At 46.4% G+C, this 23,835-nt stretch overlaps 1 protein-coding gene across 1 annotated transcript in view; it reads left to right on the top strand.

The window, feature by feature from the left end:
• Positions 1 to 18,155: 18,155 nt before the first annotated feature.
• Positions 18,156 to 23,835, top strand: part of LOC102561417 (glyoxylate reductase/hydroxypyruvate reductase-like) — a 31,302-nt gene continuing 25,622 nt past the window's right edge. Inside the window, exon 1 of the mRNA XM_006272078.4 lies at positions 18,156 to 18,395. Within this exon, the coding sequence (XP_006272140.1) occupies positions 18,229 to 18,395 (167 nt within the window). The 5' untranslated portion in view covers positions 18,156 to 18,228. The remainder of the gene's footprint in view (positions 18,396 to 23,835) is intronic.

Here is a 23,835-nt window from a genome sequence, read left to right as displayed (position 1 = left end):
GTCTCTGGGGCCTGATTGGTGAGGAAAGGGAATCTCAAGTCCTCCAATCATCTTTTACCCCTTCAAAACCCCTGGGCCAAATCATTACCAGATTGGTGAGGAAAGGGAATCCCAAGTCCTCAAATCATCTTTTGCTCTTTCAAAACCCGTGGGCTAGGTCACTGCCAGCTAGCCCATCACACTATCTTCTGAAAAGGCAGATTTCTGTTTTCATTCTGATCTGGACCTAAAATAAATTTCAAAAACATTGCTCCCAAACAGTCTCCTCTTCCTCCCGTCAGGTCTAATAAAAAGCAGACAGCCTTGCCCAAGGTAGGGGATAGTACAAAAAATGGGGCTAGGCACTCAGCTGATGTAAATCAGCAAAGCTACAGTGTTTCCAAAAGAGAGACTGTCATTCACACCAACTGAAGAACTTGCTCTATATATTTAAAGCACCACTGATGCCTCCTGCTTTCGGTTATTTTCTTGTTCCTTCTCATGCAATAATGTTCAAAGCTACATGTGATGGGCATGCTAGATGGGACACATCTCCGCAGTGAAATATTCTCATTTGCATGCCATACCCAGAATGCTTAGGGACCAAATTCAAACGTTTGGGGGTATGTTGATGAGCACACAGATTTCTATAGTGTGCTTGGCTTGATGAAAGTTTTCTTTCTTTTTTTTTTAAATCCACTGAAGCCCAATCAGTTGGGGAGATTGGACACTAGGGTTCCTGCAAGAGAAAAATAGGAAATTCAATATCTTTTTAGTGGTATTTTTTATATTCAAATTAGACATAATCTCCATGCATAAAATTACTGTTCCCAAAGGGATCATGCCCAATTTAAATGTATAAAATGCCATTAAAAGGGCACTGGCTTGCTATTAAAATTTAACTCCAGCAAACCCCCAATGTCATTTGTATTATAGTTTTACAATTAAGCCAGAGATGTTGGAAATAATAGTTTTGATGTACAATCTCGTACTGTACAATAAAAGTGCATTGTTTCAAAAACGATTGCAGGCAGATCCATTGTTAAAAATACCGGCAATGCCTGCATGCAAATGTGCAGGCAGGGCTTGGCTTGTGCAACTCAGGGGTCCCAGGAAGAGGATGGCAAGTCAAGACAGCATCTTAATAGACACTCTTTTAGGAATAAGTAACAATCTGGTCTCAATCTTTAACAGATTAAAAGGGCCAGCTATGACAAATCTCTATGGTACTATTTTTATGGCATGGACTACTTGCCACCAGCATGACCTACCTCTACCACAGACACATCAGACTGAGTGAGGCTGTCTTCCAACTAGAGTATGCACACGTCTGGGACTCACTGCATTCAGTAAAGGCTCTTATACCTAAAATATTGCAATTAAAGATTTTTTTTGCAAAAATCTAGTTGGTCTAATAAAAGATATCACCTCTGCTATGAGTTCTGATTCCTCTAGTCAAAGCAAGACACTCAACTTCTATGGATGCAAGTCTCAAAGGAAAAAGCCAGTCACTTGCCAGGGCAATTATCCATTTTCTCTTGGTACTGTATGTGGATTTGTAAAGCCTTAAGCCTATATAACTGAAAGCCACAAGACATTATGGAGGGCATGTGTTAAGCAAGTTATCATTAAGCATTTATATTTTGAGAGTGCCAAAAGAAATCAACCAGAGGTTGTTGTGATGAACATTATAGAAATGTCAAAAAGACAAGATATAACTGGTAGAAAATGGAAGCAAGGGAAGTAGGGTTGACAAAAGTAGTTTATTATGGCACAGACTAACCATATGCACAGTTTATAGCCAATCAATGGTAATCAGAACCTGTCACCTGATTTAGAGGAATGCATGTCTATGAATGAGATATGTCTATGAATAAAAGTCATCCAAAGGTACTTTATAATGTTATAAGTCTTCACACCTTGAGCTTTAAATCAAACTTTTAATTACCTAGTATTAGGAAGAAATGTCTTCTATTACTTCCCAGTGCTGGCCACCATCAGACAAATCACAGGAGCAGAGGACCATTAGTCTGAACCCATATGGTAACTGCAGCTGTCAACCAGACAGCACAGCTAAACCTGCTCAGCAAACCAGGTGAGCTTCAGTGGAAAGAAACAACGGCAGAGGGAACAAGTTGCTCCCACAGGTTACTACTACCCTACACAGCAGCTTCCCACAGTGAATCAGACTGTGGGCCTCAGACCCCATCCTGAGATGGGTAGGGTCCCCCCTGACAGAAGCATATTCAATCAGCAATGTTTTCCCTCTAAAGCAACAGTTAGCCCTCTTGCCAAATAGTCATGATCAACTATTTTGCTAGAAAAACTTCACAGTGAGCACAAACGCTGCCGATCCACCTCCCCATGATGATTTTGATGGGAGCAGCCATTTTGAAGGTCAAGCCACTTAGTTAGGAGCTTAACTCAGGATTGAGGCTCCTCCATTTAGCTCCTCATTTTTTAAGGCCTGGACTGTGAATACTTTGGAAGGAGACCAAGCATGGGAATCTGGTTGGTTTCTCTAGACATTTTTCTTTTAGTGTCTTTGTTACAGAGATGGCTCCCATGGCCTCTGGCCCCTGTGTAGTATGCAACATGGCTACTCAGCTTCCTCAGAACACTGAGGTCTTCTCAGCACCGGTCACATCTTGGCAAGACACCTTTTCTGGTGCAAGGAGAAGGACAACTAATATGAGAACTGAATTCGAACCTAAGCTCCAGCAGTGAACTTGCAACATCAGGAGAAATTGGTGGCTATGTTTTGTTTAGAAGTTTTTTTTAAGTTCCCCACTGAACCTCCCCAACCCACATACAAGCATACATATATGCACATCTGTTGGGCATTTACCTGCACACGCGTTTCCCCCAACTCACCCCCTGGCCTGATGTAATTATGTCTCTGCAGTGCATTCCATGGGGAAAATGACAGAGAAGCAGCACATGGGCCTTGAAAGAAGCCTCTTCTGACTCAGGTGGTGGGTGGCAATGGCAGGACCAGGGCAGAAGGAAGACCAGAGGCAGGCTCTGGCAGGCAGGCTTAGTAACAAGCATGAGTCTGGTGGATGATGGCATGGAGCCCTCTTCAGGTCCAGGAAGCAAAGCACTGCAGCAATGGATGCCGGAAGAGTCACTGCTGGAAAGAAGGGCCCTAGTGACTACACGCAGTTAGATGCATGCTCCCCTCTTAAAGATCCACCACTCCAGAATGCATCTATCCCCCCACCAGCTCTCTTGAGCGTCACTAGGCAGGCAGCCATGAGCACAGTCCCTTTGTAAACTCTAGCTGGCATGATAAATGGCCCTGGAGTCTACAGGTTTAACAAACCTGAAGAGGGGAATTTCAGAAGCCATCTTCACCTAACTTTGCCTGGCTCCTCCACAGACCTCTTAAATTTTGACTCCCCCAAATCATTGTGTCATCTTCAAATGTTGCCATCTTGCTGCTTAGTGGTTTCATCAAATAATTGGTGATTTAAGCCATACCAGTCTTAGCACAGAGGCTCGAGTGTCCTCGACATAACCACTTTCAGTGCTGAGCTTTTATTCCTGTCTTTTGCTTTCTTCCTCTTATTAGACTCCGATCTATGGCTATTTGCCTGAGGGTAGTATTTTAATTGCTTCAGGTGAGCTAACTTGTCTTTTTTCAAAGGCTCTTGGAAATGCCAGGTAAATTATATCAATGTCTATTAACTATTTTGTTGCCATGTTCAAAGGAGTCTAACAGATTAGAGAGATATGATTTTTCCTTTGCAGAAGCTGATATTGTTGGTACCAATCACATCAAGTTCATCTATGGTTTATATAATTCTTGCTTTTGTTTCAATCCCTTTACTTGGTATTAGAAGGAAAGCCATGGGCGACTGGTGCCACCTTAGTCTGGGGGGGCACATGCCCCCCCAGCAACCAGTCAGCGACCAGGGTGGGGAGTCCCCCTACAACAATTTCGCTGATGGGGGGAGTTCCCCCACCATGGCTGGTCCCACCAACGGGGGGGTGTCCCCCTGCGGCTGATCACTTCACTCCCCAGCCAGCGCTTGTACCGGTACTCCCTCCTGCCCCCCCACCTGTTGCCTAAGTGGCAAGCGCGGCCATCGAGGGGTGCACTGGTGCTCTCAGGGGGTGCATGTGCACCCCTAGGCATCCCCTATGCATCGCCACTGAGGACAGCTCATTAGTCTGTAAATTGTAGAGCCACTCTTGTGCTTTCTTCAAGACATGCAACATTTGTTACCCTCTGGCCTTGTCTACATGAGACACCCACTGCTCAGTTGTTACTGCATAGTCACTTAGTATTTGTATAACCAAGTACTAAATGACTACTCAGTAACTGGCATTACTGCACAGTAGTGTCCCAGCGTGGTTGCCTAGTGACGCCTAGTGACCCTGACCAGGACAGTTCCCAGCCCCCATCCTACTGCCCGGTGGAGGATGGGCAGCTTGTTCCCAGCTGAGCTCACAAGCCTGGAGCTGGGGAGGGGCACAGGCTGAGGAGCTTGTTCCACACTGAGCTCCATGAGCACAGCACATTTTGCTCCCAATCAGGTGTCTACACAAGCGCTACTGTGTCATTACTAATCTCAACTAAATTTGCTACTTGCATTTACAGGTAGCAAATTTACTCAGAATTAGGGAGGTTTACTGCATAGTAAACATGTGCACGTGCAGACACATGCTTACTTCACAGTAAACTATGCTAATGTGCTGTTAAGCATCTTATGTAGATGCAGCCAGTAATCATCTCATGTAGGGTTACAGAGCTCCACAACCAACAACAAAATCTGAATCTGTTACACACAACAAGCTACAGGAACTCTGAAGCCACTCTGGTCTCTGCTTGGTACATAAACATTTATTCCCTGCAAGGGACTACTTCAGAATGAGTCTTCTCTCCCTTCACCAAATAATTAATATGCATTACAGTGTATAATGCATATTTAAATATGCATTTAACTGTTAGAGTAAGTAGTTGAGTGAATATGCATGTTATAAAAATACATATTTAACTAATAGTGTAATTAATTGAGTAAAACATTCAAAACTATTTATTACTTAAGGGAACAGAATATCTTCTACAGTGTTTTAATTACTGCAGCAATATTCTAAAAAACAAAGATGGCAGTAATCTGGGCGGGTTTTCAGACAGTCTTGAAATGGGAATTTTGAACCATGGATTCTGCTGGGTTTAGTTGGGTGCCCCAAAATCCAACAACACAAAACAGCCCTCCGTCCTAATGATCTCTTGATGGTTGGGATAGAAGTGGCTGTTTGGATCAGGGCACTCACTATTTCATTTGACTCTGAAACCAGGAGGGAGCATATGCACTGATCCTCTCTGCCTTGGTGACACAGCTTTTTTCTAGCAAGCACAAATTCAGGAACGACTAGACGTTATGATGAAAGCAACAGTCTCTCCTTGCAAAGCACAGTGAGCTGCCTGAATTGCTCTTGAACTTCATAAAACACAAGCAAGCAGCCAACAAAATGGAAAGCATTCATCTGAAACAGCAGCCCAAATGCTTTGCTGGTGTACTGTGCAGATGGCTCACTTAGCTCTGTCATTGTTGTTAAGAGGGGAGAGCGAATCTTTCACTGCAGTGATATTTTTCCATTAGCCATTACAAGAGGAGGAAAAAAGGCAAAGGTTTCTCTTATGCATGAGTGACCTACAGGGGATAAAACAAAGGGACCAGTTGTGCCATTCACTAATTCTTACCTTGATTTTCATGTCAAACCACACTGAGATGGGTAATAAAAGTCCTATGTCTTTACCTTTGCTTCCTGCTCCTAGCAGTAGGATCCAGCCTACAACCCTATTTTTCAGCCACAAGGAAAAAAAGGATTTCATAGACAAACTCCATCCATGGTCAGTGCTGATGCTTTGTGATGGCAGTTCCTTGCTAAGTAGACCATACATCTCTCAGCAGTCTAGGTGCTATACAGTCCCCTTGGATCACAGTGAAGTTCAGATCTGGGAGGTTACACAAATCTTCCCTGAAGAGCCCAAGGATCAGCCAAAATCTCCTATGTGATTTGCAATTGTGCCAAGTGACACTGAGGTGATTCCATACAAAAGATTTGTAAATGCCAATTATAGGGATATGGCCCTAGGAAGGGCAAGAGCGAAGGAAGGCCTGATCCCAGCCATGTGATGCCCTGGGAAAAGCATACCATTTGCTTTAGGAAATGGGTAGTCAGTTAACTGCTGCTCTGGACAACAAGGAGCTGCTGTTAGCACCTGCCTGCACAGCAGCACAGAGTGCAGCATCTGTCGGAGCTCTGTGCTGGTACCCACAATTGTAGTATCTATCCAGAGGCCAGGTTCTCAGCTGAATCAAATCCACATGTGGATCTACTGATTTTGCCGGAGTTATACTGAGGATCTGCTTGATGTATTTCTAGTCTTTCAGGGGTCACGTGCATGCAGGTGGATGGTAGAGGGAAGATAAGCATTGTTCCAGGCAGGAGGCGAACAATTATTCTCTTGTGCTTTAGCAAACCGTGGCCCATTTCAGTTGCCAGTATATGTGAAGATGCTTAGTGTCATGCATCTCCTCAACACAGGGCTGTGGACTGCAGTGCCCCCTTCAAGCTGTCTAGTGCTTGCTGTAGTTTCATTCCCCTGGGGAGTGTGGCAAGCTGTGTAGCACCAACCTGTAGGATCCAAAGCATACTGGAGTCAATGGAAGTTTTTCAGTTAGCTTTGGATCAGGGCTCTTGATGTTTATCTGTCCCTTCTAGTGGTCCCCTCTACAGGGGAACATCCAGCTCTGTGGCAGCCGCAGCCGTGTCCCAGCAAGCACTCAGCTGAGGTATTCAGATAAGCTGCAAGGAATGAAACAAGCCAGCTGCAAATGTAACAGCTGAATGCTGGATTAAGCCTATATTTTTATAGACTTTGCCTACTGTTCAAAACTCCACTCAATGGCTTGCTGCAACTGCCTCACCAGAATACTATCACTGGGGGCACATTCAAATCTCCCATTGTTCTTCCTGTATAGCCTTCCCTGTACTCTTTCCTCATAACCCTCCAAAACAAGAGACTCCAGTTTTGCTGACTCCTGGGAGCCCTTCTGCTTTTATTTTTCAAATGGAAGAAGCTACCTAATGAAAAATACATATTTTTTTAATGAAGCAGCTTCCAAATACAAAACACCCACTGAATGATTCTGGGCTATTAGATCACATTGTGTCATGTTTTGCTTCAAAGTCTGTGAACCCCAGACAAAAATAGTGGCAGATCCAGCATAAGGCACCATAGCACATAAATGCCCACATCAAGGCAGCTGACAACAATAGATTGCATCTAAACTAGTTTTGAGTTCAGCCTGACCACTAATGCTCTGTGCAATTGCATAAAAAATAAAAAGAGACCTTTTTAATTCTTAAAAAGAAAACAGTTTAATCATTGTAAGAAACTATACCTTGAGGGTATCATTTCAAAAATACAGGCAGAGATTAGAAGGGATTTGTGAGATTGTGTTTATTCCCAATTTAGGTGCTTTCCATAAATTAATTATAGAAGCAAGCCAAAACAAGTGAGAAGTACACTGGGAAATTCTCAAAGTGTTAGTCATTTTCATGCACTAATATTCATGCCATCTGCCTTCCTTTTTCTCTTTTCTTCAAATGCTCCATTGTTAACTGTGGCTTATTTTCTTCTGCTGCGTTCATTCCCTCTACTTCTGTCATCCTACTGGAGGCAGTTACACAGTGCACACCATTACATTTTTATTGAAATTGCATTAAAAGTAGGGATGCTTGCTTTTGTCACTGGCAATGTTACATAGTAAACAGCACTTAGCCAAGTGGTACAGGTATTTATTCCTTTGTTGGTTTTTAGAGGCTAAATTCCTGCTCATTCTTTTCCAGCTTTGAAAACTGGAGCTGTAAACTACCACTATCTGAACTAGTTTGTAGATGATCACCTATAGTGAGCTTTTAGTACAGGCCTAGTAACTCCTGCATGGAGCAATTAAAACATCTCCAGATGGCTCAAGAGGCATGAGTTTGAGCCTTCTCTGCAGATGATTTGGCTGTACATGGATACCAACTCACTAAGGCTGCACAGTCAAGGGTAACTAGATGTAATACCAGCCACATCAGTCCCTTGTGTGTTCTTGGTGACAGGCACTGGCATGCCTGGATCAGACTAGCTGGTTGAGACGCTTCGATCTCTGACCTTGACCTTTTGTCTCATGGACCGAATCCAAATGCAGGAGAAGAGAAAGGTCAGGGTTCTTTTCCCCTACACAATGAGCACATCCCCACGAGCATGCATGTGCAGTTTGCAGTGCCTCAAAGTTGTTTGAGGCGCTGCAAACTACATGCAGTGCACGTACACCTGTGTGCCACATTTTTTGACGCTGGGAGATCCCAGTGTAAAAAAACCCACTACTAAAAAAAGCGGCATAGTGCATGTGGCAGCAGCATATTGCAAAAAACTAGAGCCTGGCGAGCCAGAAGCCAGAGAACTCCAGGACCCCAGGTAAGGCTCCTGGGGCCAGCATAGGTGCTGGCCCCAGCCTCCCCTACTCCACCCAGGTCCCTTTGCCATGCACCAGAGAGTACATGCAGGGGTATGTCTAGGAACAAATAGCAGTAGCACATATGGTTTTGGTTTTAAAGGTAGCCTAGCATGGTCTAGTGGACATAACATGGGTCTGGAAGTCAGCCTCCCTGGTGTGTGTTTGTGTCCCAACTCTGTAAGATCCTGTACAAGACTGTGCCTCCCTTTCTGTGCTTCATGTACCCCTATCTGTATAACAAGGTTAATGTTACCTTCCTTCAGACAGAGCTTGGAGCCCTGAACAAGAAACATGTTGTCTATGCAAGGGCGGAGAAAATTCACTGTAGTGGAATGACAAGCCAGCAAGGAAGGTTTGAGGATTTCTGCATGTCCTAGAAATGTTAGATGCCCAAGATTTATTTTAGAAAAAAACATGAGACTAAGAACATTCGGCCTGCATTTCATCCGTCAGTAAATTTCTTTACAGATGATTTTTCAATCCCTGAGAATAAAGCATCACTCTAACTTGGTCCAGCGTAGTTGTCTAGGGAGGGAATCGGGCACAGAGTTCCTGTAGTACCCCCTGGCTAGGACCACCAAAATCAGAACTGCCTGTCCAAGGGGACCCCCTGTGGGGACGTCCTGTGAGTGGCATGGACATTTTAGAGTTAAATCTTAGCTGCTTACTCATGCTAGGGGCAACATGTGCAGCTTAGTCAAAAGAAGCATCTGCCTGCCTCTCAGGAAAACTAACTGACAGGAGCTTGCTGATGAAAAGCCAGAAGAGGGAGCTCTGGAGACACAAGAGCTTCCCTGCTGAGGTTGCCTGGGGTTCTCATTGTCTGGCTGGAGCTGATATGCAAGTAGGGCAGAATCCTCTGTAGGTATAAATCAGTGTTCATCTCTTACAGGGATGCTGATTTGCCCATCTGCTGAGCACCCACAAGCCACATGCAGGGCAGCTGGCCACAGACTTTGCAGCTTTGTGCTGTTTTAGTTACACAGCAAGACACCTGCAAACAAAGCTGGCCATGAGGGTGGTCTTTTGTTCTGACCTGTGGATGGCCTATCAAACTGCTGTTGAGTCGGACATGCCTCAGCACACACCTGTGTGAGCTGATGCCCTTATTTATCATGAGGGTGGGTCAGAAAATGGGGGACCTTCTCCCTTTGTGGAACTGTTTAACTTTTCATACAAAATGCTGAAAAAGGATTTTTTGCTTTTGTTCCAAACATTCAGTTTTCACTTTTTGAGGCAAAATCAAAACTTTCTAGACAAGCAGATGCTCTCCGACCCCCAACACATCCCTGCCCTTCCCCTACACCCTGCCCCGCACCCAAGAAAAGGGCCGACCCATGATTTTATCAAAAACCCACTTTTTGTTCCAAAAATACTTTGACAGACAAGTTTTGGATGGGGTGGGACAAGCAAAAGCTGCTCCACTTGAGGTGTAGTTCACACAGCTGCAGAATGTAAGTGCCCACTGCCAAGTTGCCACCTTGGAGGACTGTGAGTCTACCCAGAAGGGACTAGGCGCACCAGGACAAACTTGATAAACCCTACTTAGTGGGTGTGTCTGCACACACATTTGAATTGGGAACAGTTTACTTGCAAGTAAACTGCCCATAAGTAAAGGCTTCCAGGCAGGCATCTACGCATGCAAGGACCTGGAAGCAGATTTGTGGATCCTGGCAGCATTCCCACTTTCCGCAGCCTTGCAATGGGCCCCTGTGACCACCAGGGGGAGGTCTAGGCTCCCACTGAATGCTAACCCAGGGGCTGGCAGGGACCAGGAGACAGCTGTCTCCTGGCCAAGGCTGGGACACTTCTCCCTGTCCCCATGGGGCTGCCTGTTGACGGGGCAGCAGGGAGCTCCCAGCCCCAGCTCCCTGATCAAGGCAGGGGACTTGGAAAGATCTGCAAGGGAGGGACAGGTCCCAGCCCCCTGCCCCGATCCACCAGTGGGGCAGCTAATAGCGAGCCCCTGGCTGGGTACAGATTCCCCACCCACTTGCGGGCTCACTGCTAGCTGCCCCACAGGTGGATGGGACAGGGGACTGGGACCTGCCCCACCCCTGCAGCTCTTTCCAAGCCCTGTGCCTTGATCGCCTGATCAGGGTGTGGGGCTGGGACCTGCCCCTGACTGGGACAATTCCCAGCCTCCACTCCACAATTGCGAGGTGTGGGATGAAGAGGCTGTTCCTGCTCAGCTCTGCAAGCAGGTGGGGAACAGGCTGGGGAGCCTGTTCCCCATGCAGCTCTGCACTTGTGGAGCTGAGCAGGGAACAAGCTTCCCAGCTGTTCCCCATCCAGTTCTGTGAGCAGGTAGCTGGGCAGGGAACAGGATCCCCAACCCTGCCATGGGGCCAATACTGGGAGATAAGGATCTCCCAACCCCACTCCCCATTCATGAACTTGGGGGGGGAGAGGGAGGCTTCAAGTAGTCTCCCACCCCCTGGTGGCTGGTTGACTGGGAGCAGATTTGCTCCTGGCCAGGTGTCTACACAAGCGCTACTGCGTAATAACTACTTGTGAGTAAATTTGCTAACTGCATTTGCAGGTAGCAAATTTACCCATGATTAGTGAGGTTTACTGCGCGGTAAACTTGTGCACATGTAGACACACATGTTTACTGTGCAGCAAACTCTGCAACTTCACAGTAAAACATCTCATGTAGATACACCCAGTGCTTGCACAGCTCTGCAGCTTTGCTTCTCTCCTCTATGCCCTTCTGCACAGAAGCCTGCCAGATCACCTCCTTTTTGAAGTTCATTCTGACCTGGGCAGAGAGAGACCTACTTTAAGTGACTTCATTCCAGCTCCTGCACCAGTGTGACATGTACACAAAGGAAGATGAGATCTAGTGTGATATCTAAATCAGATCCAATACAGTAAGTATAAAAGACAACATCTCAGCGTTAACAAAGTGCCATATAAAGACATGCTAGACATGCACCTGGCTGGGGTCTTCTAACCCCAGCACTCTTTTCTGCCCAGGGCAGGGGATTGGACTTGATTTACTGAGGTCCCTTCCAACCCAAATATCTATGAATCTGTGAACACAAATTTGGTCAGAGCACAAGCCTGGAAAAGATCAGTATCTACTAAATCACTTGCAAAATCACTTGGAAAGTCAGCGTTAGCTCACTTTGACACGAGTCATTTTAACTCCTGATCTAGAATTGTAGAATCATACAACAGTAGGGCTGGAAGCGACCTCAAGATGTCTTTCAGCCTAACCTCCTATTCAAGACAGGATCATCCCTATCTGATCCCATAAAAGTGTTTGTCGAACCTCTTTCTCTAACTACACAAACAACCTTGCTGCACAACTACAAAGCAAAACCCAACACAGTGCATGCCAATCTGACCGGGAGGTAAAATTCCTTCCTGATTCCCAGTGTGGCAGTTGGTAGGACCCTGAGCAGAGGAGCAAGACCATTTAACCAGGCACCTCTGGGTTTTAGTCCCAGGAGGAGCACTGGCACATCCCTGTCAAAATCCCCAGGCTTGGCTTTTGTCAACATCCATCACTTCCAAGGAAGGCAAATAAACCTAAATCCCTGGCACCTGTAGCAACAGCTCCTCCTCTTTTAATCCTCATCCCACCAGCACCGGGGTGAGTGTAGTTTACAGCCTTGAGAAGGGGAACAGGGGGATGCAGCAAAAAGGTAAATAAATCCCCAGGGGGCAGTTAAACTGCAGTGGAAGAGACTCTCCACCTTCGAAGGCTGAACTCCACCATACCCCCAAACATGGAACAATCCAGGGAGTAACGCGCAGCAAACAGTCTGTGGTAAGAAACTATCTCTAGGGACTGATGTGCGCTCTCTGGCTTTTACAATGAGAGCACCTCCCAGTCCACAGCCCTGCCCTACCATGAGAGTATTTGCATCAGGTTGTGATACAAGGGAGTCTACAGCAGGAAACAGAGCTGGGGCTTTCTGTTCCCAGGCTGGCCCTGTGTCACTGAGCAAAGAAACTCCCTTCCACTGCAAGGAACCTGGGCTCTTTTCCCCTCCTCCTGCCAAACAAACCATATTCAGATTATGCGTGATTAAGAAGAGTAAATCTGAGTCAGGTCCTATCCCACAGAAACCAAATGGGTTTTGCCATAGGCTCCACCGGGTCTTAGCCCTGACCTCCATATCCAAGACTCTGCAGAACAATAGATTCTGGCCCTTTCTTTGACTTCCGCTTGCCATGACTGCTTTTCAAGAGCTAGCCTGGGCGTTTCCTCTAGTCCCCCTGAGGTGACAGGAGATATAGTTCTACTTCATCACAGCACATGATGCTTTCACTTCCAAGGAAAAGAAACCCCCTCCCAACAAGCACTTTCTGGAAGAGGGGAGCCCCACTTCCAGCTCTGATTATATGCTTTTTGGCCATTAGCCATTTTGGCTTAGGGCAGGGAGATTTCAATCAAAGAGAAGGCAGGGCATGTTACAGGAGAGAAAATGCAGCAGGAAAGGTTTGATGCTGAGTATTTCACAGTCTGTGAAGATGATGTTTGTCGTATGATATGGCACAATGGGGTAGGGCCTCTCTGTGACACTGCAATTCAATAACTAGTAATCTGTAACTGCCTTGGTTAGCGTCTGCCCTCTACAGGCAAAAGAAGCAATTTAAACCCTGAGCATTATTTTTACAGATGTGCAGGTAATTTTTTTTTCTTGTAACAAATTTGCACGTGCAGTTGTTTTGGACTCAGTTATGCATCACATTGGTCACCTTTTGCTTTTAGGAATCAGTTCAGTTTGCTTGGAAGTCTAGCAACAGAAAGCAGTAACCAGGAATGAGGTGTCATGGTTTCTGTTCCTAGTTCTACCACAGGGAGACTTTAGGAAAGGACATATCATGTCTCTGCTTCCCAGTCTATCTTCTCTTTGGAGAGAAAGCTCTTTGGACCAAGGGCTGCCTCTCACACTACAATGGACAGAGCCCAGCAAAGAAGGGTCCTGATCTTGCCTGAAGCCTGCATATGCTATTGCTAAACAAATAAATAGTAATTATGTTCCAGGAATGGTAGGGGTGGGCATAGGATTGTTACCAGTATTTCAGCTGGGCCTAGAAGCCCAGTGATGGAATAAGACTCCATTGTCCTGGTCACTGTACAAACCCAGAGCAAAAAGACACTTCTACTGCAAAGTGTTTACTACCCAGGACATCAGCAAGAAGTGCATTCAACTGGTAGAGCCATATTCTCAGGGAGATGTCCATCTGTTGCAAATCAGCATAGCTCTACCGAGTCCAATAAAAACGAAGAAAAATTATGGAAAAATTATGCTGAGGGGAAACCAGCATGGGTTCGTAGCAGGTAGATCATGCCTGACTAATCTAGTCTCTTTTTATGACCAGGTTACAAAACACCTGGATGCAGGAGTAGGGGTGGATGTCATATACTTAGACTTCAGGAAGGCCTTCGATACGGTATCCCACCCCATACTGGTGAACAAGTTAAGAGGCTGTGACCTGGATGACTGCACGGTCCAGTGGGTGGCAAATTGGCCAGAGGGTCATACCCAGAGAGTCGTAGTGGATGGGTCGGTATTGACCTGGAAGGGTGTGGGCAGTGGGATCCCTCAGGGCTCGGTCCTTGGACCGATACTCTTCAATGTCTTCATCAGCAACTTGGACGAGGGAGTGAAGTGTACTCTGTCCAAGTTTGCGGATAACACAAAGCTATGGGGAGAAGTGGACACGCTGAAGGGCAGGGAACAGCTACAAGCAGACCTGGACAGGTTGGTTGGACATATGGGCAGAAAACAACAGAATGCAATTCAACAAGGAGAAATGCAAAGTGCTGCACCTAGGGAGGAAAAATGTCCAGCATACCTACTGCCTAGGAAATGACCTGCTTGGTGGCACGGAAGCGGAAAGGGATCTTGGAGTCCTAGCGGACTCCAAGATGAACATGAGTCGGCAGTGTGACGAAGCCATCAGAAAAGCTAATGGCACTTTATCGTGCATCAGCAGATGCATGACGAACAGAACCAAGGAGGTGATACTTCCCCTCTATCAGGCGCTGGTCAGACCGCAGTTGGAGTACTGCGTGCTATTTTGGTCGCCACACTTCAAGAGGGATGTGGATAACCTGGAGAGGGTCCAGAGAAGGGCCACTCATATGGTTAAGGGCTTGCAGGGCAAGCCCTATGAGGAGAGACTGGGGCACCTGGACATCTTCAGCCTCCACAAGAGAAAGTTGAGAGGCGACCTTGTGGCTGCCTATAAGTTCATCATGGGGGCACAGAAGGGAATTGGTGAGGTTTTATTCACCAAGGCGCCCCTGGGGGTTACAAGAAATAATGGCCACAAGCTAGCAGAGAGCAGATTTAGACTGGACATTAGGAAGAACTTCTTCACAGTTAGAGTGGCCAAGGTCTGGAATGGGCTCCCAAGGGAGGTGGTCCTCTCCCCTACCCTGGGGGTCTTCAAGAGGAGGTTAGATAGGCATCTAGCTGGGATCATCTAGACCCAGCACTCTTTCCTGCTTATGCAGGGGGTCGGACTCGATGATCTATTGAGGTCCCTTCCGACCCTAACATCTATGAATCTATGAAGACTTGCATCATTTTTGGCAGGAAGAGATTCTTTATTCATATCATAGGCAGTGAAGGGGGGATTTTTTTTTGTTTTAAAATCAAGAGCTGGCTGGGAAATAAATAAATTTTTATTTATAAATAATTTTGTTCCACAGGGTATCACCCTGATAAAAATCCTAGGGTGCGTCCCCATAAGCATGCACATGAAGAGGTATACATTTCCCGTGGGACAAATAACAGAGGCACATATTTATACCACTGCTATCTGTCCCTAGGCACACTCCTGTAGGCAAGCTCTGGCATGCAGCAAAGGGACCTGGGTGGGGTAGGGGAGGCTGGGGCCAGCACCTGTACTGACCCCAGCAGCCTTACCTGGGGTCCTGCGGACCTCCCGGGACAGCAGTGGCACCGAGCCAGCTACAGCCAGAGCATGACTTTGTCCAGTGAGGCTCTGGTTTTTGGTGATGCATGCTGCTGCCACATGCACTGTGCAGTTTTATAGTGGCAGGTTTTTTGACACCAGGATGTCCCAATGTAAAAAAAAATTAGTGCTGCTAATTAGCAGTGCGGTGCATGAGTGCATGTGCACTGTGTGTTTTGTGGTACCTCAGCTTTGATATGCCACAAACCACACGTGCACACTTGTGGGGACGTGCCCCTAGTGACTTTTGCCTGAAAAAGAACAACAGGGATTCAGCCTTTCTGCTTTCCCAGTTTCCTCCACCTCACAGGTATGTACTTTGACATTGTGCTTTAATGCTTTCAATCTTTTTTCCCCTACTAGGTCTGATTCCCCAGTGCATATTTTCAGTTTGATATCACTTTTTCCCTCAAACTGAAGCAATACAGGAGTGAATTGGGCCCAAGACATTTTGAAACTTCTGTTCTGCTGTTTGAAATCCTCTCACCTACGTATTTGTGACCCCAGAATCCCAAATGTTATTTCAAAATCCAAAAGCTAATAGTTTATGAAAGGATGATGGGGTACAAACTTAAAATATTGAAGAAGAAAACTTCAAAAACAGGGTTGAATATAACATGAAAAATAAAACAGTCATTCTGCTCAAATTCATTTACAGCTATGTTTCCCCAAGGCACACACATGTTTGCTTTTTGACTAGGCTTTGCCTTTTCCTGGGCCTTGCCATGTTTAGATGGCTAGATTAAGCAGAATGTGTATAGCAAAACCCGGCCCCAAGGGTGGCCATGATGCCCCCTGGTAGCCAAACAACTCCTGCCCCACTCCAGCTCCTCAGGGTACCCTCCCTTTTCTACCTCGCCTGCCATGCCTTGGTGGATTCTATAATATTCAGGGAGGCTGCCCCAGGGATCCAGAGTGAGCCTCAGTCCCACAGCGGTCCAGTGTTTCATGTGCCCAGATGGCCCTTTTGGTGCTAAATTATGGCCCTTCTGGTGCTATCCATGCCTTAAGGGTGATAATCATGGCCTTCTGTCACCCCTGTATCCACAACAATACCTCACAGATATTACTCAGTATCAATTCAGAGGGGGCCCCCTGGCCGCAGTGCAACGCTTAACCCCTCAGGCCTCAAATCTTTGTCTGGGCTTCAGCTTTCCTGCCCTTGGCCTTTCCATTCTGGCTGTGCCCTTAAGCCCAGGTCCACTGCCTTGCACCTTGGCTCAGCCCTGTCTTGCACTTCCATGTTCTGGGCCTCTGGCCCGGTCTCATTCCCTGAGCCTCTAGCCTTGTCTTGCTCTCATGCTCTGGGCCCCTGACCCTCTCTCGGTGATAGCCTCCTGGGCTAAGGACAGTAGTTACACATAAATGGGTTTAGGTCATCAGAAACTGGTTTAAACCTGTAACAGAACAGAAGTTCAGTGCACATAAAGCAGTTTCAAAATGGCTGAAACTGATTTAAAATAAACCTGGTTGAATGTAGTATCAGACTTAACTGATTTGAGTCAAACCGGTTTATGAAACTTCTGTCCCAGACCCCTTCCTGGTTCAAGTTAAATTACAGTCCCCCAGCATCCCAGCATGCTTTCCAGCCCTGAGCTGTGCTGTGCTCTCTGCTTCTGCAAAGAAGGGTTGGGTGGGGGGGGCAGGGAAGCAGGGACTGCCTCCCCTAGGCAAACCCTAGCTGGAGTCTGGGGCCAGGGAGAGACGGTTAAACTCCCCTTCCCCTGAGTACAGAGCTGCCCTGCCCTACTAAACATATTGCTAGCTACCACTGTGGACTACAAATCCCAGAGGCACCTGGAAGCAGGAAGAGGAAGTGATGAGCAGCCCTGGAGAGTCCTCTTACTGTGATTCTGGACTGCAAATCCCAGAGACCTCAGGGGCAGCAGGAGGAGGAAGCAAACACACAGCCGATGCTGGCTATGTGCCAGAGAGCCATGCTTTAGCACCCCCTGGCTTCTGGCCTGAGTCACTGCAGGCATGTGACTGCAAAGTAAATGTCTGTTCACTTGTTAGTCAGTTTAATCTCTGCAGTTTAGACTAACCTGCAAAGACTGAATTGATTCACCCTCCGGCTTTTTGGCTGTCTGTACTTAGCCTTGGGGTCCCCAGTCAGGTAAGCGACCCCATGGCCTCCTGGGGTCCCCGATCAGATGAGTGCTTCTGTGGTTCCCATACCACCCCCATAGCCACAACTTGGTCCTCCAGTTTTAAACTCAAACACAACACAAATAAAAGAAAAGCACTTCCAAACTAAAATTCTCCCCCACTCTAGGCCAGTGCGACACTGCCAGCCGTACTTTCCCTTTAGCTCTCTCCTTCAAGCTTTCACAGGCAGCTAGAATGCCTGTAGGTCTGTTTCCCATTCTCCAACCACCCACAGGGGTTTCCTTGCTGCTTAACGGTGAGTCTGTGCTCCTCTGCTGCAGCTCCAAACAGCAAGCTTGCAGCCTTTACTGCCTGGCTGCCTAGAGGTCTGCCCCTTAGCTGTTTATTGCAGTGCAGCTAGCCTTTGCTCAGTTGTCTGCCCGCACTGCAATGTTGGCCTGCTGCACTTTCCCCTTAAAGTAACAGGAGCCTCTGGCTCTCTGTTCCAGTGCACGACATGTAACAGGTCAGCACAGGGGGAAAGAACCTGAGTTCTGCACTCATTGGTCAAAGGGATCTTTTCACACAGGCTCCCTCCCACTTAGGGCCCAATGCCAGGTTCATTGAGCTGGCACAAAAACATCCCAGCCAAAGTTCCCCTTTCAGATTGTGTCAGTGCCTTGAGTTTGCTATGGGGACCCTCTGTCATTTGAGGTGGCTGAAGAAGACCCTGGTGTCAGATTTCCATACCTGGTGGAAATTAGAGGCAACAAACACCACTGGGAAGCAGGTACCTAGAATCTATGTCACCAGGCAGATTCCTCCTGATGGGATGAAGATTCTGCATCAGTCAAGGCTGTGAGTATGCCTCTTACTTCAACGTCCTCTCCTGGGTGGGAGGAATATCAGCCAACTCCTCTTACACCATTGTATAGCAGGCATAAATTCACTGCAGCTTGTGATATAAATCTGGGCTAAACTGAAAGGAAATCTATGCCCTCAAATGTTAATGTCAATCCTGTTGGGTTAGCGGCTGCAAATCATTACCTTTCCGGAAACCGGAAAATGATCCTTTCCATGCAGACCATGGGGCATTTCTCTGATGCTTGGGATTGCATCTACTCTTTGTCCAGATCCACTCACTAGCTTGGAGCATAGAGTCCTCTGTGTAAATCCTGATCCATTTGAGGCAGGAAGGGCAGGATTTGACTCCAAGTGAAACAGAAGGTTGTTATGAATCCATGAAATTACTGTGAGGATTGGATAGCTTGTCAGTGGGCTAAATGTATGTGAAATTATGGACTTCATAGTGAAAGGGGACTGCAGCCTTGAGGATATGATGAATCCATTTTGCTTTGACAGTGGTTTACCTCTATTTTAAGGTTTCATTAAAAGAGAGAATTCAATGAGAATTTTACTGTACATTTTAGTAGTGGCTTTGGATCTGGGTGTCTGCTAGAGCTCACTCATGTCCCCAAATGTATGATTACTGCTATTTTATTAGAACTGCATGGAAAAATTACAGAATGCAAGATTTCACTGAAGTGCCTTATATTAAGGGCAATGAAAGGCTAAGGCATTTATAAAGCTCTCTTTAGCTCTTTATAATGTAAACATCACAGTATTCCAAATCACCATGAACATAATTTTAATATTCTAGCCAAATACACATTTCATAATCGGAACCAGCCACATCCCAATTTTATGTGATAAATCCCTAAAAAAATAGATATTGTGTGGATTTTCTAAAACAAAATACTGAGCTTTGAGAAGCCAAGTGAAATGAGGGCAGAGAAAGTAGTGAGTCTTAATTAAAGGCAGTTTGATCCAAATGGGAATTAGCTGCTGAATGGGTGAATGAGTTGAGTGATTAATAGGTGAAAGTTAAACAATAACAAGTCAAAGAGTTAGTTTTGAACTCTGTCCAGATACTCAACCTTCAGTGGTGTCAGTACCCAGAGGGCCAAGGGTACAGTATGGATCAGATCCCATATAAGTGGAAGTAGACTCTGTGTAAGCAGAAGTATAGGCCAGATTCTATGTACAGTAAGTAGATATGTAAGTGGACATAGGCTCCTAAATGCCTAGGACATGAGCTCTATTCTATCCTGCTTGAGACCCCGAAAAAGAGTTAGCATTCCAATTCCAAAAACAATGGATCTTCCTCTTCTTTGCTGCTTTTTTATGGTTCAGTCTTAAGGGCCAGATGATGGGGTGCTACAAAAGTAGATGCAGTCATAGATTTTCAGGGACTCAAGCAAGGTGGTCTCCAGACAAACACATGAGATACTGGAACCCAAATTGGGTTGGAACCTTTGGAGTTGGGGTGACATCCCAAATAGTTCTGACTTCTTTGGTCTGACAGAAGTGCTGGACAAAGTGCTTGGTAAATTTAAAGTTTAAAGGAAAACATTTTATACCTTTAATTAAAAATAAAATACATGGCCATTGTTATTGAGCCAGCTCTACCGGCAGAAGGCAAGGTAAAGTATTTAACGATGAAAGTGTGAACAAACATGTCACTAACTGAGCCTTAGGGAGATCATTTTGGCAGCCAAACATCTCACATCCATGGAGAGTCCATGGGCACAGTTTACATGGAGACAGAAAGGAAAGGACAGATGGAGGGATAGTTTCCGTGTATCCAAAGAATTGGTTAGTGGCCAAGGTGGGCTTCAAAGGGAGTTAGGAGCATAAATTCCACTGAAAGTCACTGGGATTTGTAGCCAGGACAGCTTCATTGTTGAATGATTTACAAGCAAAAAAAATGTAGAACTGCAGAGTTGGAGAGATCTAGTTAAGCATAAACAATAGAAGCAGGGCCAGGCGTACAAGCTAGATACAGACTGAAAGGGGTAAACACAAGAACAGGAAAGGAATGGAAGACGGCCAAATGGAAGGAGAAGGAACACACTCTGAGGGTGCTGACAACGTGCTGCTCCCCTATCTAACTCATGGCACTTCACAGAAAGTGCCATGAGTTAAACTGACCCTCGTGACCCAACAAATGTTCACTGTTGGGTTGGAAGGATGGGGGATTGAGCTCCACTTTAGAACTAATCCAGCTGAATCATAGAATCATAGAAGTAGGGTCGGAAGGGACCTTGCAGATCTTCAGGTCCGACCCCCTGCCTGGGCAGGAAGAAAACTGGGCTCAAATGACCCCAGCCAGGTAGGCATCAAGCCGCTTCTTAAAGACCCCCAGGGTAGGAGCCAGCACCACTTCTCTTGGAAGTTGGTTCCAGATCCTAGCCGCCCTAACTGTGAAGTAGTTCTTACGGATGTCTAATCTAAACCTACTCTCCAACAACTTGTGGCCATTATTCCTTGTTATCCCGGGGGGCGCTAGGGGAAACAAGGTCTCCCCCAAACGCTTCTGGTCCCCCCTAGTGAGTTTATAGACAGTCACCAGATCCCCCCTCAGCCTTCTCTTGTGAAGGCTGAACAGGTTCAGGTCCCGTAGTCTCTCATTGTAGGGTCTGCCCTACAGTCCCTGGATCATGCGGGTAGCCCTCCTCTGGACCCTCTCAATGTTGTCCACATCCCTCTTGAAGTGCGGTGCCCAGAACTGGACACAGTACTCCAGCTATGGCCTGACCAGTGTCGTGTAGAGGGGGAGGATCACCTCCTTGCACCTACTTGAGATGCATCTGTGGATGCACGATAAGGTCCGGTTAGCCCTGCTGACCGTGACCTCGCATTGTCGGCCCATGTTCATCTTGGAGTCAATAATGCAGCTTCTGTCTCCTAGCCATTCTCCCTGCTGCCCCCAACTCCAGTGCATGACAAGGGGGGGGGGGGGAGCTCAAGCTGGGGTTTGCCCAGCCTGCGCTGGAGTCGGGGTAGGTGGACTGGAGCCGCCCCTGAGGTGGGGAGCTCTAATCCCCCCCCCTCCCCCGCCCATCCAGCGTAGGCTGGGCAACCCCCAGCTAGAGCCCCCTCCCTTCCCTTCTCCCCTATCCCTTTGTACAGGCAGCACCAGGGGCAGGATTGAGCTGCATCAGCCCAGCCCTGATCAGGCAGAAGTTAATGAAAGCACTCTACTTTGGAGCATTTTCATTTAAACCCTCATGTAATATGGGTTAATTTGTCTCATGATCAGGCACTTTTAAAGTGCTCTTCAACCATGCGTTTCTGTCAGCGCATGGCTGTGGAGTGTTTTCAAGGGGCTGATCATGCAACAAATGTAACTTCCGTCTGCACCCTGAGTCTCTTCCTTCACTAGGAGAAAGGTGTCAGTGTTGACGGAGGGCATGAGCAGAACAGGATTTTGAAAAGGGGGTGCAGATGATGAGGTACATCATCACACATAACACAACACATATTTTTCTCCAGATAAAAATAAACTAAAAGTTTTACTAATATGCTAGGGGTCTAGGGGTGTATTATTCAGTTTGAGATTGAAGCAAGAACAAATATAGCTCCCTTGGAATGAATTAGAAACAATCTGCAGGGCTGTGAAATAAGAGCTACATTACTAGGAACAGCAAACAGACAGCAGACTGGCAGAACAAAGAATAGCTTGATTGGTGGAACATCAAGACCATTAAAAAAAAAAAAAGAGGGTCATTTTCACCTGTGGAATGAAGAGTTTAAAAGGGATCAGGTATAATGAGCCATGAAGTTAATTGACTCCCTCAGCACTGACTAGAAATGCTGCTGCCAATGCCAGGCAGCTGGTTTTAAATTTTGCATGTAACAGAAATCAAGGGGGAAGGGGTGCAAGTGCACCCCCCTGGATCTGCCCCTGACTGAGGGCATAGGCAGTTCATCTGAGTGAAGCAAGCTAGGTCAGGGGGTTACTGAGGTGGAAGCCAAGGCCAAGCTGGGTGCAAGTTCCAGTCCAAGATAGCAAGCTGTGGGGTGAGACAAGACCATGGTCAAGGCATGCAGTTGTTCTAGGACACAATGTCCAAGACAGGAACAGGAGTAAGCAGGAACAGGTGGGAGGGTTCAGAGCTTGGAGTCAGCCACGAGAGGGTCACAGCATGATGTCAGGTTTATGAGTTCTAAGCAGTCCAGAGCCACAGCAAGACAGTCTGTTGCCCAGACAGGTCTCCGCTTTCTGGTCTAAGCCAGTGTGGGCAGGATTCTTCCTTAAGAATGACTCAGCCTGAATCCCTGAGAACTTCCAGCTGGGGCCTGGAGCTGGGTCTGCCCTACCTGGATCTTGGCGCATTGCAAAAGGTTATGTTCTTAACCCAAGTTAGCAAATCCAAAGCAAGATCCAAGGGAAGAAATTGATTGACCTGTTATATTTTCCCCAATACCTTATTTCTGGAAGCGATTAGCTTCTGTCTAATTTACTGTTGCAGGATAAATAGTGGAGTTGTGGCACTCCAGATGTTACCTAATGATAGTTCAGAGAATCATAGACAAGTAGGTCTGGAAGCAGTAATGTAACCAAGGCGGGGCAAGAGGGGCACTAGCCACAGGTGCCAATTTAAAGCCAGGGCCAAAATAACACCACCCCAAGGCCTCACCAGTGCTGAATAGAGAAGGATCACATCCCTTGTTTTTCAGTATTGCTCCTGTTAATACAACCCAGTATGCTGTTGGCTTGTTTTGTAACAAGCACAGACAGTTTGCTCATATTCACTTTATCCACTATATAGTGGACCTGATGATTATAGTGGATTATAGTCCACTATGATCTCCAGGTCCTTCCCTGCAGTACTACAGCCTAGCCAGTCATTCTTCAATCTGAATCTGTGAATGGGTTTATTCCATCCCAAGTGTAGGGCTTTGCACTTACTCTTGTTAAACTTAATTAAATGACTTTAGGACTATTTCTCCAGTTTATCAAGGACATTCTGAATCTTAGCCCTAGCCTCCAGAGTGTCTGTAGCTCCATCCAGATTGGTGTAATCTGCAAATTTGCTAAATGTGCACTCAATCCCCTCATTCAAATCAATAATGAAAGTATTAAACAATTGGACAGACCCCTGGAAAACCCCACTTGATACCTCCTCCCAATTAGATATTGAGCCATTGATGACTACTTTTTGAGCACAATGATCCAGTTATGAATCCAGGTTACAGTCTTTTCATCTAGAATGTATTCCCTTATTTTACTAACAGGAATGCCATGTGAAGACCTCTCTGCTGGAAGAACAGATTTCTGAGCTGGGTGGTTGACACCAACGTCCACTTGCTCTGTGGCGCTGCTTGCCCACTTGTCCACAGCTCCTGATTCTACCTCAGGGGATTTCTATGATTTTTGTAACATTTGCGTAAATGTAGCAATTTCACGTTGCTTCTGAAAGCGAGAGCCTAATTACACTGGCAAGACAGCGGC

This window comes from Alligator mississippiensis, chromosome 3, assembly GCF_030867095.1.
Source record: "Alligator mississippiensis isolate rAllMis1 chromosome 3, rAllMis1, whole genome shotgun sequence".
Taxonomy (NCBI): domain Eukaryota; kingdom Metazoa; phylum Chordata; order Crocodylia; family Alligatoridae; genus Alligator; species Alligator mississippiensis.
This window is presented reverse-complemented; position numbering and strand designations above follow the sequence as displayed.